The sequence below is a fragment of the Solanum pennellii genome, chromosome 2 (assembly GCF_001406875.1).
Source record: "Solanum pennellii chromosome 2, SPENNV200".
NCBI lineage: Eukaryota > Viridiplantae > Streptophyta > Magnoliopsida > Solanales > Solanaceae > Solanum > Solanum pennellii.
Genome location: NC_028638.1, coordinates 40960889 through 40981435, shown reverse-complemented (window position 1 = coordinate 40981435; position 20547 = coordinate 40960889). Strand labels below are relative to the sequence as shown.

At 30.0% G+C, this 20547-nt stretch overlaps 2 protein-coding genes and 1 long non-coding RNA gene across 5 annotated transcripts; 1 reads left to right on the top strand and 2 right to left on the bottom strand.

The window, feature by feature from the left end:
• Nucleotides 1–3926: 3926 nt before the first annotated feature.
• On the top strand, nt 3927–6880 carry LOC107008780 (senescence-associated carboxylesterase 101-like). Of its 2 annotated transcripts, none has more exons than XM_027915029.1 (4): nt 3927–4170; nt 4289–4625; nt 5176–5724; nt 5893–6880. In XM_027915029.1, the coding sequence occupies exons 1-4, from the start codon at nt 4154–4156 to the stop codon at nt 6694–6696; spliced, it is 1707 nt and encodes a 568-aa protein (XP_027770830.1). In that variant the 5' UTR covers nt 3927–4153; the 3' UTR covers nt 6697–6880. The 2 variants fall into 2 exon arrangements, with proteins under 2 accessions (XP_027770830.1, XP_015063431.1); XM_015207945.2 differs by having other exon boundaries at nt 3938–4170; nt 5896–6880.
• Nucleotides 6881–9662: 2782 nt separating this feature from the next.
• Nucleotides 9663–12050, bottom strand: LOC114076062. 2 transcript variants are annotated; one of them, XR_003576524.1, is made up of 2 exons: nt 11494–12050; nt 9663–10394 (listed from the first exon to the last, which is right to left on the bottom strand). It is a non-coding gene; the product is annotated as an uncharacterized LOC114076062 (long non-coding RNA). The 2 variants fall into 2 exon arrangements; XR_003576523.1 differs by lacking the exon at nt 9663–10394 and adding an exon at nt 10687–10907.
• A 6503-nt stretch (nt 12051–18553) lies between these two features.
• On the bottom strand, nt 18554–19977 carry LOC107010772 (polygalacturonase-like). Its single transcript, XM_015210054.1, has 4 exons — nt 19546–19977; nt 19167–19456; nt 18854–19082; nt 18554–18772 (listed from the first exon to the last, which is right to left on the bottom strand). Exons 1-4 carry the CDS (start codon nt 19975–19977, stop codon nt 18554–18556), a joined length of 1170 nt encoding a protein of 389 aa, XP_015065540.1.
• Between the last annotated feature and the right edge of the window lie 570 nt (nt 19978–20547).

Sequence of the window (20547 nt, the reverse complement as noted above, 5' to 3'; positions counted from 1 at the left end):
CCACCCTCTAGAAATGAGGAATATGAAACCGTGTTTGGGTTTGGGAAGTTAATATAGGTTGGCCGACATGCAGGGAGTAAGGGAGAAGAGAAAAAGAAAAAAGAAAATGCAAGAAGGAGAAGCTCAATTGGTCAGTTCTGGCTATTATCTACAGGGATTATTAGTCTAGGATAACAATCAATAATAATGTTCTCCTGCATAATGGGATACAAAGTTATCTATACCTACTTCTCATGACTGCTCTCAAATGTGGAATATACAAGGCAGACTGTTGCCAGGGGCATATATCACTGACTGAATAGCCCATGTCATTATTCAATGAAAAATAGGTAAGACTTTTCCGAAAATTGAGTGCAATTACAAATATTGAAGATTGTTTCCAGGATTCACTGTACTAGTAATAACTTTAAGTTGAATATATCTTTCATTGAAGCACATTCACATGATTCACATGTAGAACTCCATTCTAAGGAACTCTCTGATTTTAAAACACATTGTGTTTTCTTTGGACTTACAGTACGTGTGCTATCTGGTTATCCTTGTTGCTGCCAGAAAAGGAGTTACGCAAAAATTCCTACTCTAATCATATGAACAATATTCTTCACGTCTTAATATCTTTTATGTTATTTGATAAAGCTTCTTCGAATACCTCTTTAACTGCTCAGTTCCCCCACATGTGGTTTCATGCATTCTTGCTTCAAAGGGAAACCCTGGACTAGCTGGTGCAGGTGCTGTTCTGCGAGCTGTAGATGGAAGTGTCGTATGCTCCCTTTTCAGTTTAAAGACAGCTTTTTTACCACAATTTTACAGTTTTTCAACTTCTAATTCTCTTTTTCTAGGTTTACCGGCTACGTGAAGGTTTGGGCTTTGCAACTAATAATGTTGCTGAATACAGAGGTGTAATCTTAGGGCTGAAATATGCGCTTGAGAAAGGTTTTAAGCACATACAAGTTCAAGGAGACTCGGAACTTGTCTGCATGCAGGTCATGTATTCTTTTTCTTTTATAGCCATCTCTAAGGAATACTATTTTTTAATTTTGTTCCTTCTAATAGACATGGCCATAAGGGGATTACCCCAATTATCTGTAAAAAGATCATAGGTGTAAATTCACCTATCTACCTGTGTATAGATATAATTTGGCAAGACCATTTGTAATGACTTTCTCTAAAAAATAACTTAACAGCAGCCTGAGAATTGTTTATGCAATGTCATTCTTTCTTAAAAAGTGATTACAATTAACTGTTTAAGGCTAAATGGCTAGTAAACTAAGTGCAATGGGAGATCTCATCTTTGAAGTGTCAAGGAAACTAGAAGTATATAGTTGGTTTCTTATGAACTTTTGAAAATGCATTCAACATCTATGTTGTCAGAAAATGAATAAACCACCCAGAACAAATAAATAACCACCAGCAGTAGAACACTAGAAAATGAAGTGCTGTCAGAGAATGAGCAGCTTCACAGGAGCACTGTGGGTCACATGGTTTTGGGAGGACTCCTACTGTTGATGTGGGATAACACTTAACAGAATGTCGATTTACAGTTAGTTTAAGAAGCTTACTTATCTGTAGCACTATTATTTTACTCTGAATATATAGGTCGCGGGTTCGAGCCATGAAATTAGTCACTGGTGTTTGCATTAGGGTAGACTGCCTACGTGCCACCCCTTCGGGGTACGACAGTTTCCTGGATCCTGCGTGAACATAGGATGCTTTGTGCATCAAGATGCCCTTTATTATTATATTGCAACATTAGAGATTAACGGTAACAGGTTAGAGAGTAAGATTGGGTTCAATTTATGCAATATTCTGGCATTGCACCATCTGAAAATGGTTCTTCTATCGATCTGTTTCTGGATGTGAGTGCATGCTTCCCAAGCATGTCATTTGACTGTTCTTTTTGCATTGCTCGATATGATACTCTACAGACTACAGTGTTGTTTACATATTCACCTTACCCAAATCTTTTCAACTTCCCTTTCTGCCTATGTTACATTCCATTCTAATGTGTTACCTATTTAACATGTCAGGAACTCAACACCCGAAGCTGATGCACAGGCAAATCTAGCTATGTATCTTCAGTGTAAGGGATATTTTGTTAGTCCCCTGCCCTGAGATTTAAATCATCACTTTTTTCCTTGTGAGAAATTGTGTTAAACAGGATGCTAACAAGGAAAGCGATACGAGTTCTTATGGTCTGAACAGTTTATTTCTACTTACAGATATATAATCTGGATTATATGCATGTATAAACCTAGTTGTAAATCTGGATAGCCTAACTTAGATTTTGGCTTTACAGTTACATAAGCCAACTACTTTTTGTAGCTTTAAATTGTGCAGACTGAAGTAATATGAATCAATTGGTTCAATTAATTAGGTACTGTCTGGTTTAATTTTTCATTTGAGATGGTTATCCTTTTTGTCTGATCAACTTCATTTGGGGGTAGTGGAAGGGGAAATGTGGGTGGGAATTGCAATGTGGGGATTAAACTCCATCAATTAGGTGAAAGTTCAGGTGATGAACCAACTAAACTACTAAGATTCCTCAAGGTACTGAAAGAGAGTTTTAGAAAGGCATAATACATATATAATATATTAGACTCAATACTTGGCTTCAAATTTTAATTTTGACCTCCAATTTTCATATTGCACAAACAGGTACTTTAACTATCCAACCTTTAAATAAATAAACACATGAGTCCTACATGACAAAATATATGACACCACGTAGGATAAACAATGACATGTAGGATATGTGTGTCTATTTGTTCAACTTTCTGCAAGTTTAAGTGTCTACTTGTACAAACCCAAAGTTGAAGGGCATAAATATAATTCAAAGCCAAGTTAAAAGACATATTTCCTTTTGAGCGAGAAACTTTTCAGCTGTAGTTGTCGTGCTTAAAAAAGCTTGTGATTGGAATACAATTGACCCAATCAATGTTTTTCTGCAAGTTTTTTACTCATTGGCTTTCAGCTTCCCTTTCTTTAACAGGCACAGGAGGTCAATTGTTAATTGTTCTGAAAGTTACCGAATGTATCTTATCTGTTTCACTCTAATTCCACCTCAAAAAGAAAACGACAACCATAAAAATTGGCAAGCAACTTTTCTATGAATTGCTAATATAGTACTCCACACACTACTAATTAAAGTTTTCTTCTATGATATGAGTTTAAGACTATTCATGACCATGTTATTATAATGTCATATACAGAGGAAGTTGGGATGCAACTTCTTCAAACTAATTAATTGGTTTATGTCGTGTCATGTAGAATATACTACTTTATGCTTTATGTTACAATCATTGTAGTTGTGATAGTACTACATTTTAAAATTAAACTACCACTAGTTTGCTCCTCTCTCCTTTCAAAAAATTAAATATTTCAATTGATTCTTTCTTATAGTCAAGAATTACCATAAATGTGTTTATTTTTAGGATATCATTAAGTATCATAAGTATATAAAGAAATATTATTATTCACTATCTTCTTAAATTAAATGTAATGGAATCATCCTCTTATTCCCACCAACTCCTCCCCAAATTTTCAATTCATGTCTATATAGTACACTAGGCATTAATTAATAGTGGAGGACTTCAACTTGCAGAGGAAAAAAAGTCTTCAAGAATGGAAGATGATTAAACTAAAGCTGACCAAGAAGTTTAACTGATTACGACTACTCACTTTTTTTTTCTTTTTAATTATTGAGAGGGAAGAGGAAACAGGGGGTGTGGGGGCGAGAGAATTACAAAGTGAAAATAAAATTGTGTCCAACGAATCGAAAGTTGAGATAGTCAATTAACTAAACTATTTCTATTTAAAAGTACTCATGTGTACTCTATTTGTCCCATATTGATTCTAACATTTCTTTAATTTTGTGTCATATCAAACACTGTCACATAAACTGAAACGAAGGAAGTGTTAGTTATACTAGTAAGACTTGAGAGTCAAGAAAAATCAAGAAGTAACCATCCTTCCCTTCTTCTCCTTCAATTTCTGGGCATTTTCTTCTTGTCCTTTACATCTACTTTTCTCATTCCTTTTTCATTTGTTAAACTTGTATGTTAACTTCTTGTGCAAATATCTTCTACTACTATGCTTATTTATATTAAATGTTAGCTAAGCCTTTAGGAATATCTCAAATTTTCCTAAGGCCAAGATGAGCCAAGTTTCCTTGTGAGTGACAATTTTGTTCTTTTATAGCATATATACAAAAAATTCAAATCTTTTTGCTTTATTATTCAAGATTGTATTGTTTTACATGACTCAATTTATCATTTTTTTTGTTCCGCAGGTTCAGTAGTGGCCAAGAATTGGCAAATTTGTTTCTGAGCTCAGATCTACTTCATCATTCTTGGATCACAATCTCTGACCTTAGCAGTCATCCTTATATCAATAAACCAATTTTGTTTAAAGTTTACCCATATCATTCAAATGGTGCTATTGTTGCTTTTGTATCCTCTCCCACATGTAATCTTCAGAAAGAAATGGTCTCTTCAGAGGAGCTTGAAGGCTCTCAATCTCCTTTTGACTTCATTTCTACCAAACTCAACCCTCATTTCTCGGTTAACAAAGCTGCAATAACCCTTTTTGCTTCATTACTGAATGACCTCTCTGCCCTCAAAGAACAGGTACTATTATATTCTTCTATTTCTCTCCAAAAAATTTTATTTCTCTTGAGCTTCCCTTGTGATAGATTCAGTTTGTTTTTAACTTGGTACAAAACTAAAAGATGCAAAGAAACTTTAAAATTGTGTGGTCTTAAACTCTAAAAATGCACTGAAATGCTATTTCAATGTTGTAGTCTAAGACATAGTAGGTAGAAAACTAGAATCAAAGAGTATGTCCGAAATTTAAGAACACACTTATACTATACTAAGGTCCTATTACCCTCTAAACTTATTTTATTAATAATTTTCTATCCTTTTTGGCCTACGTGACACTATCTTGTGGGATCAATGCTGATTGACTTTTTTTTTAAACCAGTGTCACATAGGCCGAAAAAAGGTAGAAAATTACTTATAAAATAAGTTCAGGGGTAATAGGACCTTAGTATAGTATAAGTGTGTGGGCATAGATTGAATAGAATCTTTTATAGATATTATGGTGTTAGTTTGGTCTGCAGGAGCCTTGTTGTTCATATATTCATGTTGATGTTTTGTTCATTCTGATTGACTGCAGTTGGGCAGTTTTAGTCCTCTAATAATCACTGGAGTTTCGTTAGGAGGTTCTGTGGCATCTCTATTCACTCTCTGGCTACTTAAGGACAGTAATAAGCGTCCCACTTGTATCACTTTTGGTTCACCTCTTCTTGGAGATAGTGGCCTGCAACAAGCCATATCAGAACGTTCATCATGGAATTCAAGCTTCTTGCACGTAGTCTCGAACCAAGATCCAATCCCAAGATCTTTAATTTCACCTACTAATGTCTTTGCTGGTTCTATTCCCCAACCATGTATTTACAAGCCATTCGGTATGTTTCTGCTGTGTTCAGATTCAGACTGCTCTTGTTTTGAGGAACCTGAATCAGTTTTGGATCTTATGACGGAAATGAACTTAAATAGCCAACACCAGGACAATCATTCCTTGGCTTTCGACTATGAGCAGGTTTTGGAACGCCTCAATCATAGAGTAATCCTTAAGGGAGCTTCTCAGCTGTTTCAGTTTAGCGTGGATCAACTTCAAGCAGGCATTGATCTACAGCTAGAAGCAATCGGAATTGGTGGACAGGTAAAACAAACTCTTACTCCTTAACTGAAAGCAAGTATAGTTTCCATTTTTCTTGAGCTGAAGTTGAATAAATAGGAAATCAATAGAGATAAACATTCGAAAAACTTATAGAACTTGTTTCTAAACCTGTATTTCTAACTTCTACAATGCATATATTTGTCGTGGCAGCAGACCAGTAACATGAACTCTATAAGGACTAAAGTGAAGAAAAGAGTGGAAGAATCTTTTGCAAAGAAGAGGAATGCCTTTGATCCTGGGAAGAAGCTAAACAAAATGAAAGAAGCTATGACATGGCTAGAGTGGTACAAGAAAGTAACCCTGAAAGAAGGAGGCTACTATGATAGTTACAAACGCAGTGAGTATCGAGGCAGGGATGCTGTCAAAAGCAGACAAGAAATTGTCAAGCACCAAAGAGTCCTCACTAAGTACTGGAAAACAATGGTTGCAGAAGGAGAGAAAATGCCACAAAGAGAGGAGGCAGTTTTTCGTACTCGTTGGCTGTATGCAGGGACAAACTATAGAAGGATGGTCGAACCACTCGACATAGCTGCATACTATATGAAACCAGGGAACACAGACTATGTAAATCTTGGTAGATCCGAGCACTATAAAAAGTTGGAGGAATGGAGGAGAGAAGACAACCCGTCTGGAAGTGGTAACGATAGAAGGAAGTGTGTTAGCCTCACCGAAGATTCTTGCTTTTGGGCATATGTGGAGGAAGCTATTATAAATTCCAAAAGACTGAGAGAAGGGAGTCTACAAGAGAAGGAAAATGCAAGGGAGTATTTGGTTAATTTTGGGGAATATGTAATGAATATGATAAGGAGTTATTCAGTATCCTCTGATATTTTCCAGCTTCATAGTAGCTTCATGAATTGGTGGCAAGAATATAGGCAAGATATTCTAAGCTGTTTGAGTAATTTGCCTTTGGCATTTTACATGGAAAATGAAGAATACAAAAGTTATGCTTAGAACTACTTTAGTTGCATAATAAGATTGGCATGTAACAATGTATCCCTCTAACATTCCTGTTTAGTTAATGAAGTTTTATCTTTAGTATCCAAAAAAAAGTTGCTGGATTTTACTTTTCAGCTGTAATATCTTAAGAAGCTTGAATATCAATTTTCAAATTGTTTGGGGACTATTTTGAGGTGGATTTGAGCTGATTTTCAAATTAAAAACTTGAGGTTGAAAACGACTGCATCTATGTATATCCCCTTTGTATCTCCTATATATCATGTATAACATACACATATTACATATATCCATGAAAATATGGGTATGATCAGTGATATACACGATATATATACATGTGATATATTTTATCAAGACTAGAGAACTGAAATTTAACGGCAAACTAGTTTCTGACTTTTATGCACTCAAATATCATGATATCACTAAAAATATTGTAACTTCTCTTCCTTTTATGTTTTTTTCTATAGAACAAATTATTTTTCTCTATAATTGAAATGTGAAGTTTTTGGCCCTCCAAAAATATATATTTTAAATGTATATTTCTTTTGTTAATTATAATTATATTTTGGTTATTTATTTAATTTTATATTGGATAATAGATAATAGTGTAAATAACCATATTATCTATTAGTATTGACCTTGATTAAAGTGCATTAAACATGTTTTAGTCCTAAAATATAAATATTCATTTACTTTGAAATTAAAAATATTTTCCACTTGTTATTATATAAATTTATTTTATATGAGATGTTATAGGATTTTTTTACTTTTATGACGCATTTTCAATATTTCTAATCTAAAAAAAGACAAAAGTATTTTCTCCATGTTGAATACTTTAAATAGAGTATTATTTACTCATGAAATATGGATAATAAATAAACTATTATTTTATCTAATCCGTTGTTATTAAATCCATTTGTACTCATATCAAATATAGACGAATTAATTTACTATCCATTTAATATTAATCATTTTCAACCCGCCCAAATTTTATCCAACCGCCCATTTGCCCTCACTACCTACAATCATCATCTTCATATAGAGGGGGGGTCCATCAGAGGTGGAATTAGAATATAAGTGAACAAACTTAGAAGCTTAAAATCCACCACACTATTCTCTATCTCCATTGAACAAGCACGCATCATAAGGAGACGTGTTGATGCTATGTTGTTTGCTTATTTCCTTTTATTAGATATTAATATATACTTAAAATGTTGCTTTCTTTCGTTTAAAAAAGAATGACCTTCTTTTCTTTTCAGTGTCTTTAAAAAAAATGACCTCTTTTTTTTTTTGATAAAATTGTAATTTCAGCTTTTCATGTGACATGTTTATGGCCACAAGATCAAAGTGCAATTTTGCACATGTAATCTAACTTTAATTTAGGACCGCAAGATATTAATGTCTTCTTTATACCCTTAAATTTTGTGCCAAGTCAAACTAGATCATTCTTTGTAAAACGGAAGAAGTAACTCGTTATCTAGTAGTGATAAAAGTCTGCTCATTTCTATGAATCTTTTTTGATTCAAATACACATGCGAAATATATTTAAGTTATATAAACAACTAAACATCGGAAACAAATTTTAATGAATGATATAATAATTCAGTCGATCACTTTTACTAGCTAGCTAGACGATTGAGTATTACTCATCATAGTTATCAAACTGTTCACCTTTCAAATTTGATTTAATTATTATATAAATATTTTGGACAGCGTTATAAGTACTTCAATATTAATCTTTTTGACGTGTACATGAACGGTGTGAAGTGTAAAAGAGAAAAAGCTGGTCAACAGTAGGGAGCCATAAGCTATGTAATGATGATGAGTAGTGAGTTACAATCACGACTTGGAATAAGAAATTATCACCCATAAATTTTTAGCTAAATAGTAAATTTTTTATATTAATTTTATTTAATTATGAATTATAAGAATATTCACATTTAACAATGAATTAGTTATAATTGTTGATAAATTCCATAATTTTTTGGAAATGATTATTTGAAAATCAACCTAATATTGTATTTGAAATATGAAAACACTCAAAACCATGTTTTCACTTTATATATAAAAAACTAAATCAAGATACTCCATTTTTTTAATCTCTCGAAAAATTAATTTTTGTTTCTATACCAAAGGTGTGTTTGGTATAGAAATTCGTATAGAATAATACCCTAGGTGTCGTTTAGTTTGAAGTTATAAGATATAATAATCTCGAGATAAAATTTAGGATTATTTTACCATGCTTTTGGTTGGAGGTATTATGTAATCCTTGAATTAATTATTCCACCATTTATATCTTAGTGATGGAATAAGATATTCCATATACATGGCGGAGTAATTAATTCTGAAATAACTTACTCCTAACCAAACGACCCCTTAGGATGTGTTTGGCATGAAAACAACAATTAATTTTTTATAGGGAATAAAAAATTGAGGACAATTTCAAATACAATTTAAAGTAAATTTCAAACAAAACGAAAAAAATTCCAAAAAGTATTTGAAAAGTTCTCATGACCAAATAGATTAACAAACAGTACTCTCACATCTCGTAAAAGGGAAAGAAGCAGAAAAAGGAAATACCAAGATATGATGGAAAACAATATGGTTCTCTCCATTGTACCATTAAAACCAAAACTTTTTGAATTTAATGGCATCAACTTTTATTGAAAAAGACACACTACTAAATAGACACTAGAGAACAAGAAACACTAATAGCATATTTCCAATTTATTACTCCTCCGTCCGAAATTGTTTGTCATGTTACGCTTATCGAAAGCTAATTCGGTTAATTTTCAAAACTAAATTAGATTACATTAGTTTGATATTTTAAACAAAAGAATTAGATATTCTAAAACTATATAAAAAGTACTATTTTGCATATTAATATGATGAAAAAATAAATCTTAAAATGTTAGTCAAAATTTTTATTGTTTGACTCTAAAAATAGAAATCATGACAAATAATACCGGAAGGATGAAGTACGCATAAGTATTATAATACATTGATGATTATTTGAACTATAAATATAAATTATGCATGAGTATTATAATATATTTGGTGATTATTTAAACTATAAATACATTGATGAATGGTGAGAGTTCGATTCTTCGCCTTGTGATTTCATATCCATTTTCTTTCCTGATTTCCAATTTTTTATTGTTATTTTTTAATTAAAAAAAGAGATAGAAAGAAGCTTTAGCCACTTTTGTAATAGAAGAAAAGATTTAGGGCTAAAATCGTAACATTCATGAGTTGGGCTATAAGCTATAACATTTGAGTAAAAATTACGCGAATAAATTAAACAAATATATATTAGTAAGTTATCTAATATAATTATAGTTTGAATTAATTATCATTTATAATCTCTTTTTAGCTATTGCCTCTCTCCTCTCTACATAGCAGTAATTTAGCTATACACATATGTATACAAGTATGTATCTGATAGATATGCATATACAATTCGAAGATATACATATATAATTCACCTCCCTCAACTTTCTGACCTCTTTCGCTCGCCTCTCTCCTTCCTCTCCCAATCTCGCTAGCCTCTCTCCTTCCTCTCCCAATCTTGCTCGTCTCTCCTCCCTCGAACATATAACTACGAACTTACAAATTATAGCTATATATGAAGCCTAATTAAGCTGTTTTTGATGGCTATTCGCAAAACTTCTCTTCTATTTTTTCTTTTCTCTGAACTGCCAAACGAGATACTTTTCTTATTAAGTAATTGAGAACTAGAATTTCTTTAATAACTTAAAGCTTCGGAGTTGAGACAATCATATATGTAATACAAGATCAAAATAGCTATCAATGTTTGAAACTCACATCATCTATTATCGAAAGAATTTCTACATACTTATCCATGAAATAAATCAAATCAGTACGTGTAAGAATATCTAAATTAACATAAATAATAAGTAATCATATCAGTATGTTTCTATAACATTTTGAATTTTTAAATGAAATGATCACGCACGTTTGATAAATATAAACGATGAACGAGTATAACTAAGTATATCAACTCAAGCATCCCATATTCATATACGTATTTACATTATGATCCTCACATCAATCCAAACAACAAATATACGTAGATCCACACACTCAGTTTGCTGGTATCTTATGAGGGTAATGATGAACATAATGGCAAAAAATCCAACCAACCACACGTAAAGCCAAACTCTCCACCTGAAAGTTCAAATTTGGAACTAATTCCAATAACTCTTACCATTATTATCTCAATAAGTCCAAAAACACTCGAGACTCGTTTGATTTGGAATAAAATTTTAAGATGATTAATTTTATTTCATATTTAGTTTGAAGTATTAAGCTAATTTCAAAATTATTTTATTTTGGGATGAAATAATCCTGAGATTCCCAACTACAATAGCTCAATATCGTTACTACTTCCATAGTCTGTTCGTTAACTTGCTACATCAATAAATTAATTTTTTTTAGCTTATTTATCATAGATCTAAACACCAAACATGTTCCCTAATACATATGATTATATTTGACAAGTCTAAAACTCTTTAAGTATGCGCACTTTGTTGATGTTCTCATACAATTATAAATACACGTTTTGCCTAAGCAATCAATACATATATACAAAAGATATTTTTTAATCAAACTGAAACCCTAAATTTGATTATAATACCTTCATTGAAGATCCATCGAAAATAGAATTGAAGTAAAAGATGAAAAGCATTTAGATAAAAACAGATCCATTTAAGATTCAGTAAGACAACACACCTAAAAACTTCAAAAAAAAAAAAAAAAAAAAAAGAAACCCACCTGCAAATAGCAATATTTCTTCAAGTTTTGAGTGCGAGATCTAGTAGTAAAAAAAGTGATAACTTTGCTTGAAATAGCAAAGGGATCGGACCAGGAAGCTTGATTCCCCAACGAAGGAAAAAAAAAGTGAGTTTAGAGAGAGAATGGATTCGTTTCAATTGATCCAAATCAATTAATTAAATATACTCTCTCCATTTTAATTTCTTCGTCGTCTTCATCATTATCATTATCATTATCACTATCACGAAGATAAACATCATTATTGCGATGACCACGTTTTTTCTGACGAGGAGTATATGGTGATGATAGTAATGATGATATTTTGAAATATTTTTGGTTGTGGGAGCAATGATGATGGCGGTGAAAGAAGTAAGGTTTTGGTGGTGATGATTCAGAAAACATGATGATTGCTTTTGATTTTTTTGGGGGTTGAAAGTTAAGGGAGAAAGGAATATAAAGAGAGAGAGAGATGATAGTCTCCACCTTCTCAATGTTTTTCGTGCACTCTTTTTCTTTTCTTTTACCCAAAGTCTCACTCATACTGCCTCTTCCCATAAGGAGAGAGAATTTCTACAAATTTTTGCCTGTTCTATCTTCATTTTATTTTATTTTAATTTGCCTTTTTAAGAATGTGATTACAAGTTTTTTTATAAAATATTTTAATTTTTATATTTTTATCATAGTTATAAATATATAAATTTTATTTTATAACATTGAATTCTATGTGCAAATTTTTGATTAAATTTAAACTTTATGACTCTTGAAGGAAAAAAAATCACATAAATTGAGACAGAAAAAATATTACTTCTAGTCTGATATTTTTAGTCTTGTAAACTAGAGACATTAATTGTTACTTTGAGTTTGAATAAACTAAACTACGGTAGAGTTGAATTCATGGTAAACAATCATTTAATCTCATTAGAGATGAAATATGTAACTGAATTTGAAAGAATCAAAATAAGTTTGATCGATCCAAATGTTACTTAAGTCAAAATAAACTGAACTATGGGTCATAATTCAATCCATTAAACTGTTACTATATTTTAATTCCTTTATTTGTAATTTTATAAGTATTAATATCTAATGTTTTTTTTTTTATAACTATGAATAGTATCTAGGAAAAATAACTTAAATACACAACTATAATTTTTATATTCTCTAATTTTCCCTACTTGTTTTAAATATTACATAATTCCCTTTTTTTTTATTTTAGTGTAAGTTTTTAGATACATTACATTCTCTCTCCTATAATACACATTTACCCATTTTAATGCCTATTTTTTCTCCATTAAAACACTCAACCTCTTAAATCAGTTTTTGAATTTTAAATTTTATCCATTTAAACACTCAACCTTTTAATCAGCTTTTTGATTTTGAATTATTAAATTTAATTAATTTTAAATAAAAGACCAAATTTTGAAATTTTGAATTTCAAAATTCAAAAAATTTGAAATTTAAAAAAGTAAAAATTTCAGGAAGCAGGACAACTTCCATTAACTTCTACCGTTTTCTTCTTGCTCCACAAAGTTTCAGTCCTTTTTTTCCCTTAATCATCGAAAGATGGTTCAGCGAAATCCAAGAAAGTAATATCAGACTCAGGCGAAGATGATGATATAAATTTGTCGGGACAGAATGTAATTATTGAATTACACTATGGGATTCCTTAAATTTTTACTAGTATCTATACAAAATACATTTTGACAAAAAAAATTTAAACTACATATGAGCTAAATAATTTTTCTAAAAGTATCTCGTCTAAGTTCTAATGTCCCTCTTTGAGCATCAATTGTATACTGCCCAAAAATTTTTGAAAATCAATTTAACATTGACAAAGATAGAAAAAGATTGTATATAGTAACAGGTCTAAAATTTCCTCTTGTAATGTTGTGATTAAAAGTCATATAATATATAAAGTTTGTTTTTTGGTTATAAATTTCAATTTTCTCTTAAAACTTTATATAAATTCAAACATATCATATAAACTAGAAAAATAAATAAAAAAATAAAATAGCAGTACAACTACAGAGAATGAACTGTTTCCCTCGACAAACAAAAGTGTAATGATCCGTTTTGGATGTATTGCACGCTGCAAACTGTAGATGCAACAAATAACAAGTACTACAGTACAACGAGTTTTGGGAGGAAAGATTCAAAATAATTCCTCGTCTTTAGGTTAAGGTTCAAAGTGATTATTAAATTTTCATAGAGAGCACTAATAGTCTTTAATGTTTGTAATATTTGTGTACTTTTGGTCCTATCCTAAAATTTTGCCTATTTTTTAACATCAATTTTATTCAAAATTTTATATCAGGAATGTCCAATCGTCTTTTTATATATTTAATATAAATAATAACTCTAACTGAGAGAAGGTGATAAGAAGAACACTATGTTCTGTTCACTAAAAATATTAGTGTAGCTAAACTAAGAACTTCTAATTAACATATGACTTTGCAGGAAAAGAAAAAATTATACTATTGCGCGTGAAATTATCGTGATGAACCTCTCGACTTTACTTGCAATACGATTTTTACTAAACAAAACAAAGTGTTTTTCTTTTAACATTCTTTGATATAAAGTTGTTATTTCTACTAAATATATAAAATGACAATTAAACATCCCAAAATAGGTTATGGATAATCAATGCAAAAAAAATAGGTAAAATTTTAAATGAGGACCAAAAGTGCATCAATATTGCAAACATCAGGGACTATTAGTGCTCCATGTGAAAACTCAAGGATCACTTTGAGCCGTAATTCAAAAAAGAGGGACTATTTCGAAATAAGTCATTTTATTATATATATATATATATATATAATAAAATGACTTATTTTATTATTATGGTATATGATGTGATAAATAATGGGAAACTTACATAAATTTCATTAGTTACGAGCTAATTACTTAAATACATTTTGATTTGTAACGTTACATATCTTATCAAATTTTGATGTGTCTAGATACATTCAGATACATGCATCTCGAGATACATGAGTCAAAATTAGGTGTAATATATATATCTATGTATTACACACACACAAATGCGTGTATCTAGTGTGATTCGTATGTATTTGAGATATATAATGAATCTTATTCACCTCCCTCCAAAATCACGCTCGTCTCTCTCTCAATTTTAGTGTATCTTAGAGCAAAGATACTGTATCACTGGTAAGATATATAATATTTCAAAAATATAGAAAATAATAGTAAATATGATAATGAAGTATGTCTAAGTATATAATTTTTTCACAAATAATTTAAAATTATTTAATACCTTCAGTTGAATACACAATAAAATAATCATATATTTTATTTTAAAAGTATTATATATTAAACGATTTATTTTACTCTACTGCAACCACGAAATTGTGAAATGCACTCGACGGGAAAAGCAGAGAAGGCACAACTCTATGGCTAGGACCAGGGTCCACTTTGGAATTATCCATCACTTTGGAGGAACGGTTTGGGTGTAAAAAAGAAAATTAGATCGAGTTGAATTTAATTTAGAGTATGTTTGATAGTATTATTAAAAGTTGATTATTTTTAGATGTTTTTTTTTAAAAGATAAGCTTTTTAAAAAGTGCTTAAAAAATAATTTATGTTCGGTAATTTTGTTTGAAAAGTGTTTTTGATAAGTAATTTATGTTTGACTATTTCTTTTAAGAAAATGCTTTTGAAAGTCAAATTATGAAAAATGACAAGTATCAATGTGTTTTTAATATTAAAATTATTTTATACAGATAAACTATTTTAAACAACTAATACAAAAACTTTAATTACATTTTTAATTTAATCAATTAAAATGCACATATTCAAATTTTCAAATCAATATTGTTAATAGATAAATATTATTGAAAAATATTGAAAAGAATAATATTTTTGTTATTTGTTACTTATACTCTTGGATTCAATCTTAGCTATTATCTCTTTTTTTTTTTGTTATAATACTCTAAAAATTTTAAAAATTCAAATAAAAATAAATAATACATAAATTAAAAAATAAACATTTATTATTTGTTACTTTATTGGTAGCGTCTAAATCTTTATTTGTTAAATTTTCTTTTATTCCACAAAATTATTGTTGTTACATTTGTTTTTAATTCTGTAAAATAATACGTAAACGATATGTACAGTAGAAATATGAATAATAACATAAAAAATAAAATAAATTTTATCATATAAAAATTAAAAAATAAAATTCTTGAATGAAAATTAATGAGACTTGTGAGATATATTAATTAATTAATTAATAAGAGATATATTGATAAATATATTTATACGTTAGAGATATTTTAGTTTTAAAAAAATAATTTTTTTGCTTTGTCTTTTTCTAAAAAGCAAAAACTTTTAGCTTCTGCAATAGAAAAATTGTTTGTGCTTTCATTCCAAAGCAGTTTTTAAGGATTTACTAAACACTTAATTTTTTTTAAAAAATAAATAATTTTTCTAAAAAGAAAAAGAGAAACACTTCTGACTTCCCAATAACAATATCAAACATACTCAATAATGAGTTCATTATGTTTGCTGAAAAATAGTTTTTGTTTTTAAATTAATAGTTATGTTTAGACGGTTAGGCCTAATACTTATCACATGGTATCAGAGCAGAGCCCCATCTCACTCGATTTTGGGGCCTTCAAAAATTAAAATTGTCCACGCATCAGATGCTAAGCACTGACGTGAGGTGGAGTGTTAAAAAATAACAAAAATCTCACATCAACGATTAATGAAATGTCTTTGAATTAGCTTTTGGGGTGAGTTAAGCCTAAAATCTAATCTCACGTAGATAGTTTTCAGAGGATAGATTTCCAAAAATTTACCAATTATCATAAGCAAATAATTGACCACATATCATAATCAAATAATGTTTTCAATTTTTTTTGGAAAATTTACTTTCAAAATCTATAACGAACCGATAGCTAATATGAGTTAAAATGGTTTGAATTAATATGTAAAACTTTGACTAGATGGCCATATAAACGAAATTTTAGCCACTAATTCAAATGTAATACGAAAATAATACCTGAAACAAAAGTACATTCGCCAAAAACAAGAACAATCCTAAGACATGATGTTAGAGTTCGAAACTTGAAACAAGTAATAAAATTCCAGCACTAACAGATTGGAGTTTGAAAAGCTTTTAATAATAAATTAGGTTCAAATTTCAATAACGATTGTTTGAAGTCTATAATTGTTTTCTTGAGTCTCTCGTGTGAAACAATGTGGGTGAAAAGAATTGGGTTCAAAAGAGCGTATCAATTTTTTTTTAACCAAAAGGGCAAAATTATCTGACAAAATGAAGAATCGTTAAACTTTACTATTCGATACATGTGCAAAGAGTGATGAAAAAAGAATTTTCGGGGTAATGGAGATCAGGAAAGAGGGAAGCTTCAGTCAGTTTTAAGGCATGAAATCGTCATTCTGTTTTGTTTCATCGTCATTCCTCCCACTATTTAATTATATTACTTCGAAAAAATGGTTATAAAATAACCTGGTTTTATATGATATGATATAGAAAGGAATTATGTTATATTTATTTTCTCAATATATTGGTTTTTTTGTACCAGAAAAGAAAAAAATATACTGAAAAATTGAACGTGTTTCTAGCAATTATCTATTGAAGTCATAATACTTCGTAAAAAGTAGAAGTTGGAACAAGTGAATAAAGATGAGGCTAATTTGAGAGGATAAATAAATAAATTCATAAGAAAAATAGAGTTTAGGGACATATTTGGTAGATTTTATAAGAGTTTTTGACTAAAATCTCCCTCTATCTATAACCTAAATCTAAAGTACATTTTTATATTATGAAAGTGAACAAAAAATATCCTTGCACTATTTAAAAAATTGCAAGATTCATCATTTTGTCTATTTTTTTTAAGAAACTCGAGTCACCAACAAAAATGTGTCAAGTCGAATGAATATATGTACACACGATTAAGCTAGTCCAGTGATGGATGCACATTCAAGTGCATGGGTGCTTGAGCACCCATTACATTTGGAGACAACACTAATATAATTTGTATGAATATGTAAATTGAGCACCCATTTTGGTATCAACTTCAAATTACAAATAGGTGAGCATCCATAATTAAGAAATTTTGAATCCGCCACTGAGCTAGTCAAGTTGGGTGATTTTTTGATTTTTAGAAATTGAGAATTAAAATACTCGAACAAAATATATTCAAATGCTAAATATTCTTTGTAAAAAAATTGTCCAAATACAACTCCATTTTCAAAATTTTTAAATAAAGTAATAATTATCTAATTTTCACAACAAAATGCCTATATAATTTAACTAAATTACCAGTATTTTTATATATTGTATAAAATGTGAATTGAATTGTCTATATAGTATATACGTGCTATATGTTTTTTTTTATTAAAGAGAATCTCCACATAGTTGCACATAAGATTTTTAAAATGATTTTTTTTTTGACATAATCTTTCAAACCATTGGATCCTACTGTATAAATATTTCAAAACTTACGTATTGTTATTTGTTGCAAGTCAATTTACTTGATTATGCAAAAAGAAAAATAATATAAACTAACAACACACAAAATTTATATTATGAGAATAAAATATTCATTTTTTATTCATATCCTTATTCTTTTAGGTAACATTGATCTTCTCGATTTAGCTAAGACATGACTAAATTAAAAAAAAAATATTTTTATTTGTTCAATTAGTTTCTTAACAAAAATAGACTGAAGGATGATTCTTGTTATTTTTTGAATAATATAAGAATGTCTTTTGCTCAATTAGATAATATAAAGATGTACATTATATTTAAGTCATAATTGAGTGGTGATTTTAGCCAAAAACTAGATTTTATAACTTGGGACAACAGTAGTACAGAAATTTTCTACTCTAACCAGGCAGATCATATAGCTTTTTCATAAAAATAGGAATGTGATACATTTCATTTAACATTAATATTTGATACATGAGGTAACATATTGAATTTTTAACATAACAATAATAAATAATTACAATTTCAGTTTCATTTTTGTGAAAGTATGTATGGTATCATACAAATCAATTATTATCTAATCTATGTTTTTTATAAGCAATTGTCAGGTTTTTGTAAACCAGAAACTCTTCCGCTAACATTAATACATGAGGCTTTAGTCGGATGATCATTGTAACTAAGATTCAAATCTTCAAGTGTTATGCCGCTACATGGATTACTTTTGCTACAATCAATTTTAACTGCAACTTTCGTAGCCGATGTTCCGTGTATATCTTGATATGTTACATCACTTATCTTTACTCCCGAGCCCTATAAAAAAATGAATAATATAATTAGAATAAGGTAAAGGAACATGATATATAAATTAATTAACTTGTGCTCAATCAATACCTTATGAGGACAACTTTCATGATTAGGGCAATAATTTTGATCTATGATGATTGGGTTTTTAACATTAACCATAACAATATGTTGAAACAGAACATTTCTAACAAAGCCATTGCTAGGCCTTGCCCAAGTTTTAACTCTCACACCATTTGTTGTTCCACTAAAAGTCACAGTCTTAATTGTCACATTTTGGACTCCTAACTCTTGCTTTTTCCAGCCTAAGCTTCCAATGCTGCAACAACATTATGTTATCGACATACATTTTAGTTGAAATGATAAATCAATAAAAATGAAAAATAAATTTTATGTTCCAAACCTTATTCCATGGCCAGGGCCACAAGCAATGCCTTCAATCCATAAGTTAGAATTTCCAGGGCCAATGGATATACAATCATCTCCAGTACCAATTTGTGAGTTCATAATACTTACTCCTGATGATAATTTTACATGAATTCCATCTGTGTTGGGACTATCTCCTTGAGCTGATACCTTCACTCCCTGTAGCTTTACGTTACGACATCCGTCTATCAATATTTGAAACTTTTGACTATTATGTACGGTTACTCCACTCATTATAATATTATTTGATTTGTAAAAAGTCAATGCCTGCCCCAAAATTTAAGGTAAAATTAAAATTTTTATTCATCATGTCAAATACCAAAAAATATTTTTTTTTTATGGAAAACGTAACGAACCGTAGTGCCATCAGGGCAGTCGTCGTAGTCGGAGTTCTTGCAAGCCCAAAGAGAAGCACCTTGACCATCAAAGGTTCCACCATAGATGGAAAGGCCATTGACCTTTTCAAATTTTATCCAATTTTCTTCATTGCCAATCGCATTATAATCAGATGGAGCTAAGAGAGTTCCATCAATGCGTATAGTAATAGCGTTGCTCTGGCATCGTTTGTCATTGAAGTATGCATTACGAATCAAGTAATTTCCACGTGGCACGTAAATAGTGGACGAGCTAGTAGAAGCACAGGCTGCTGACCAGGCACTCAAAAAGGCTTCTGATGAATCAGTTTTTCCATCGAATTTTGCTCCATAATTTTGGACATTGTAAATATTGGTATTTGCTGCTAATGATGAGTTGATTAAAAAGAGGAAGAAAATTGCTAAGGGACTCATTTTGTCCAAATAAAAACTTTTGGAATGATCAAATTGAGGTTATGAGGAATTGAAGTACTTAATATAGAGTGATATTTATAGGGTGTACCTTAATGGTGAAGTCAATAGAAGGTAAAGAGTTTTAATTGTTATTTTTGACTTCATTGAAAGTTAAGTTATTTCTTCCAGATTTGGTTCTTGTTGGGAAAAAAAGAATAGTTAATTCAGATAAATATCCAACATATGCAATTGACAATTTTGTTGACACCTACTTGCGTTACAAACACTGAAAAACAACGTTTTCTGACCTTCAACTTCCCATTTACCTAGTGCTTTCTGGACCCAATTTTTAGCAATATAACACTATATGCATAGAATTAATTACGATTGAATATTAGGAACAATTGTGTCAAAAAGATTTAGCCAGTACTATTTCAAGTTGTTGGAATATATTTATTCTAAGTTGACTATATATTTTTATGGGTGATGAGCTTATTTAATATTCACTCTGTTCATTTTTATTTGTGATGTTGCGCTTTTTAAAAATTAATTTGATTAATTTTAAAAGTTATTAGATTACATTAATTTGAT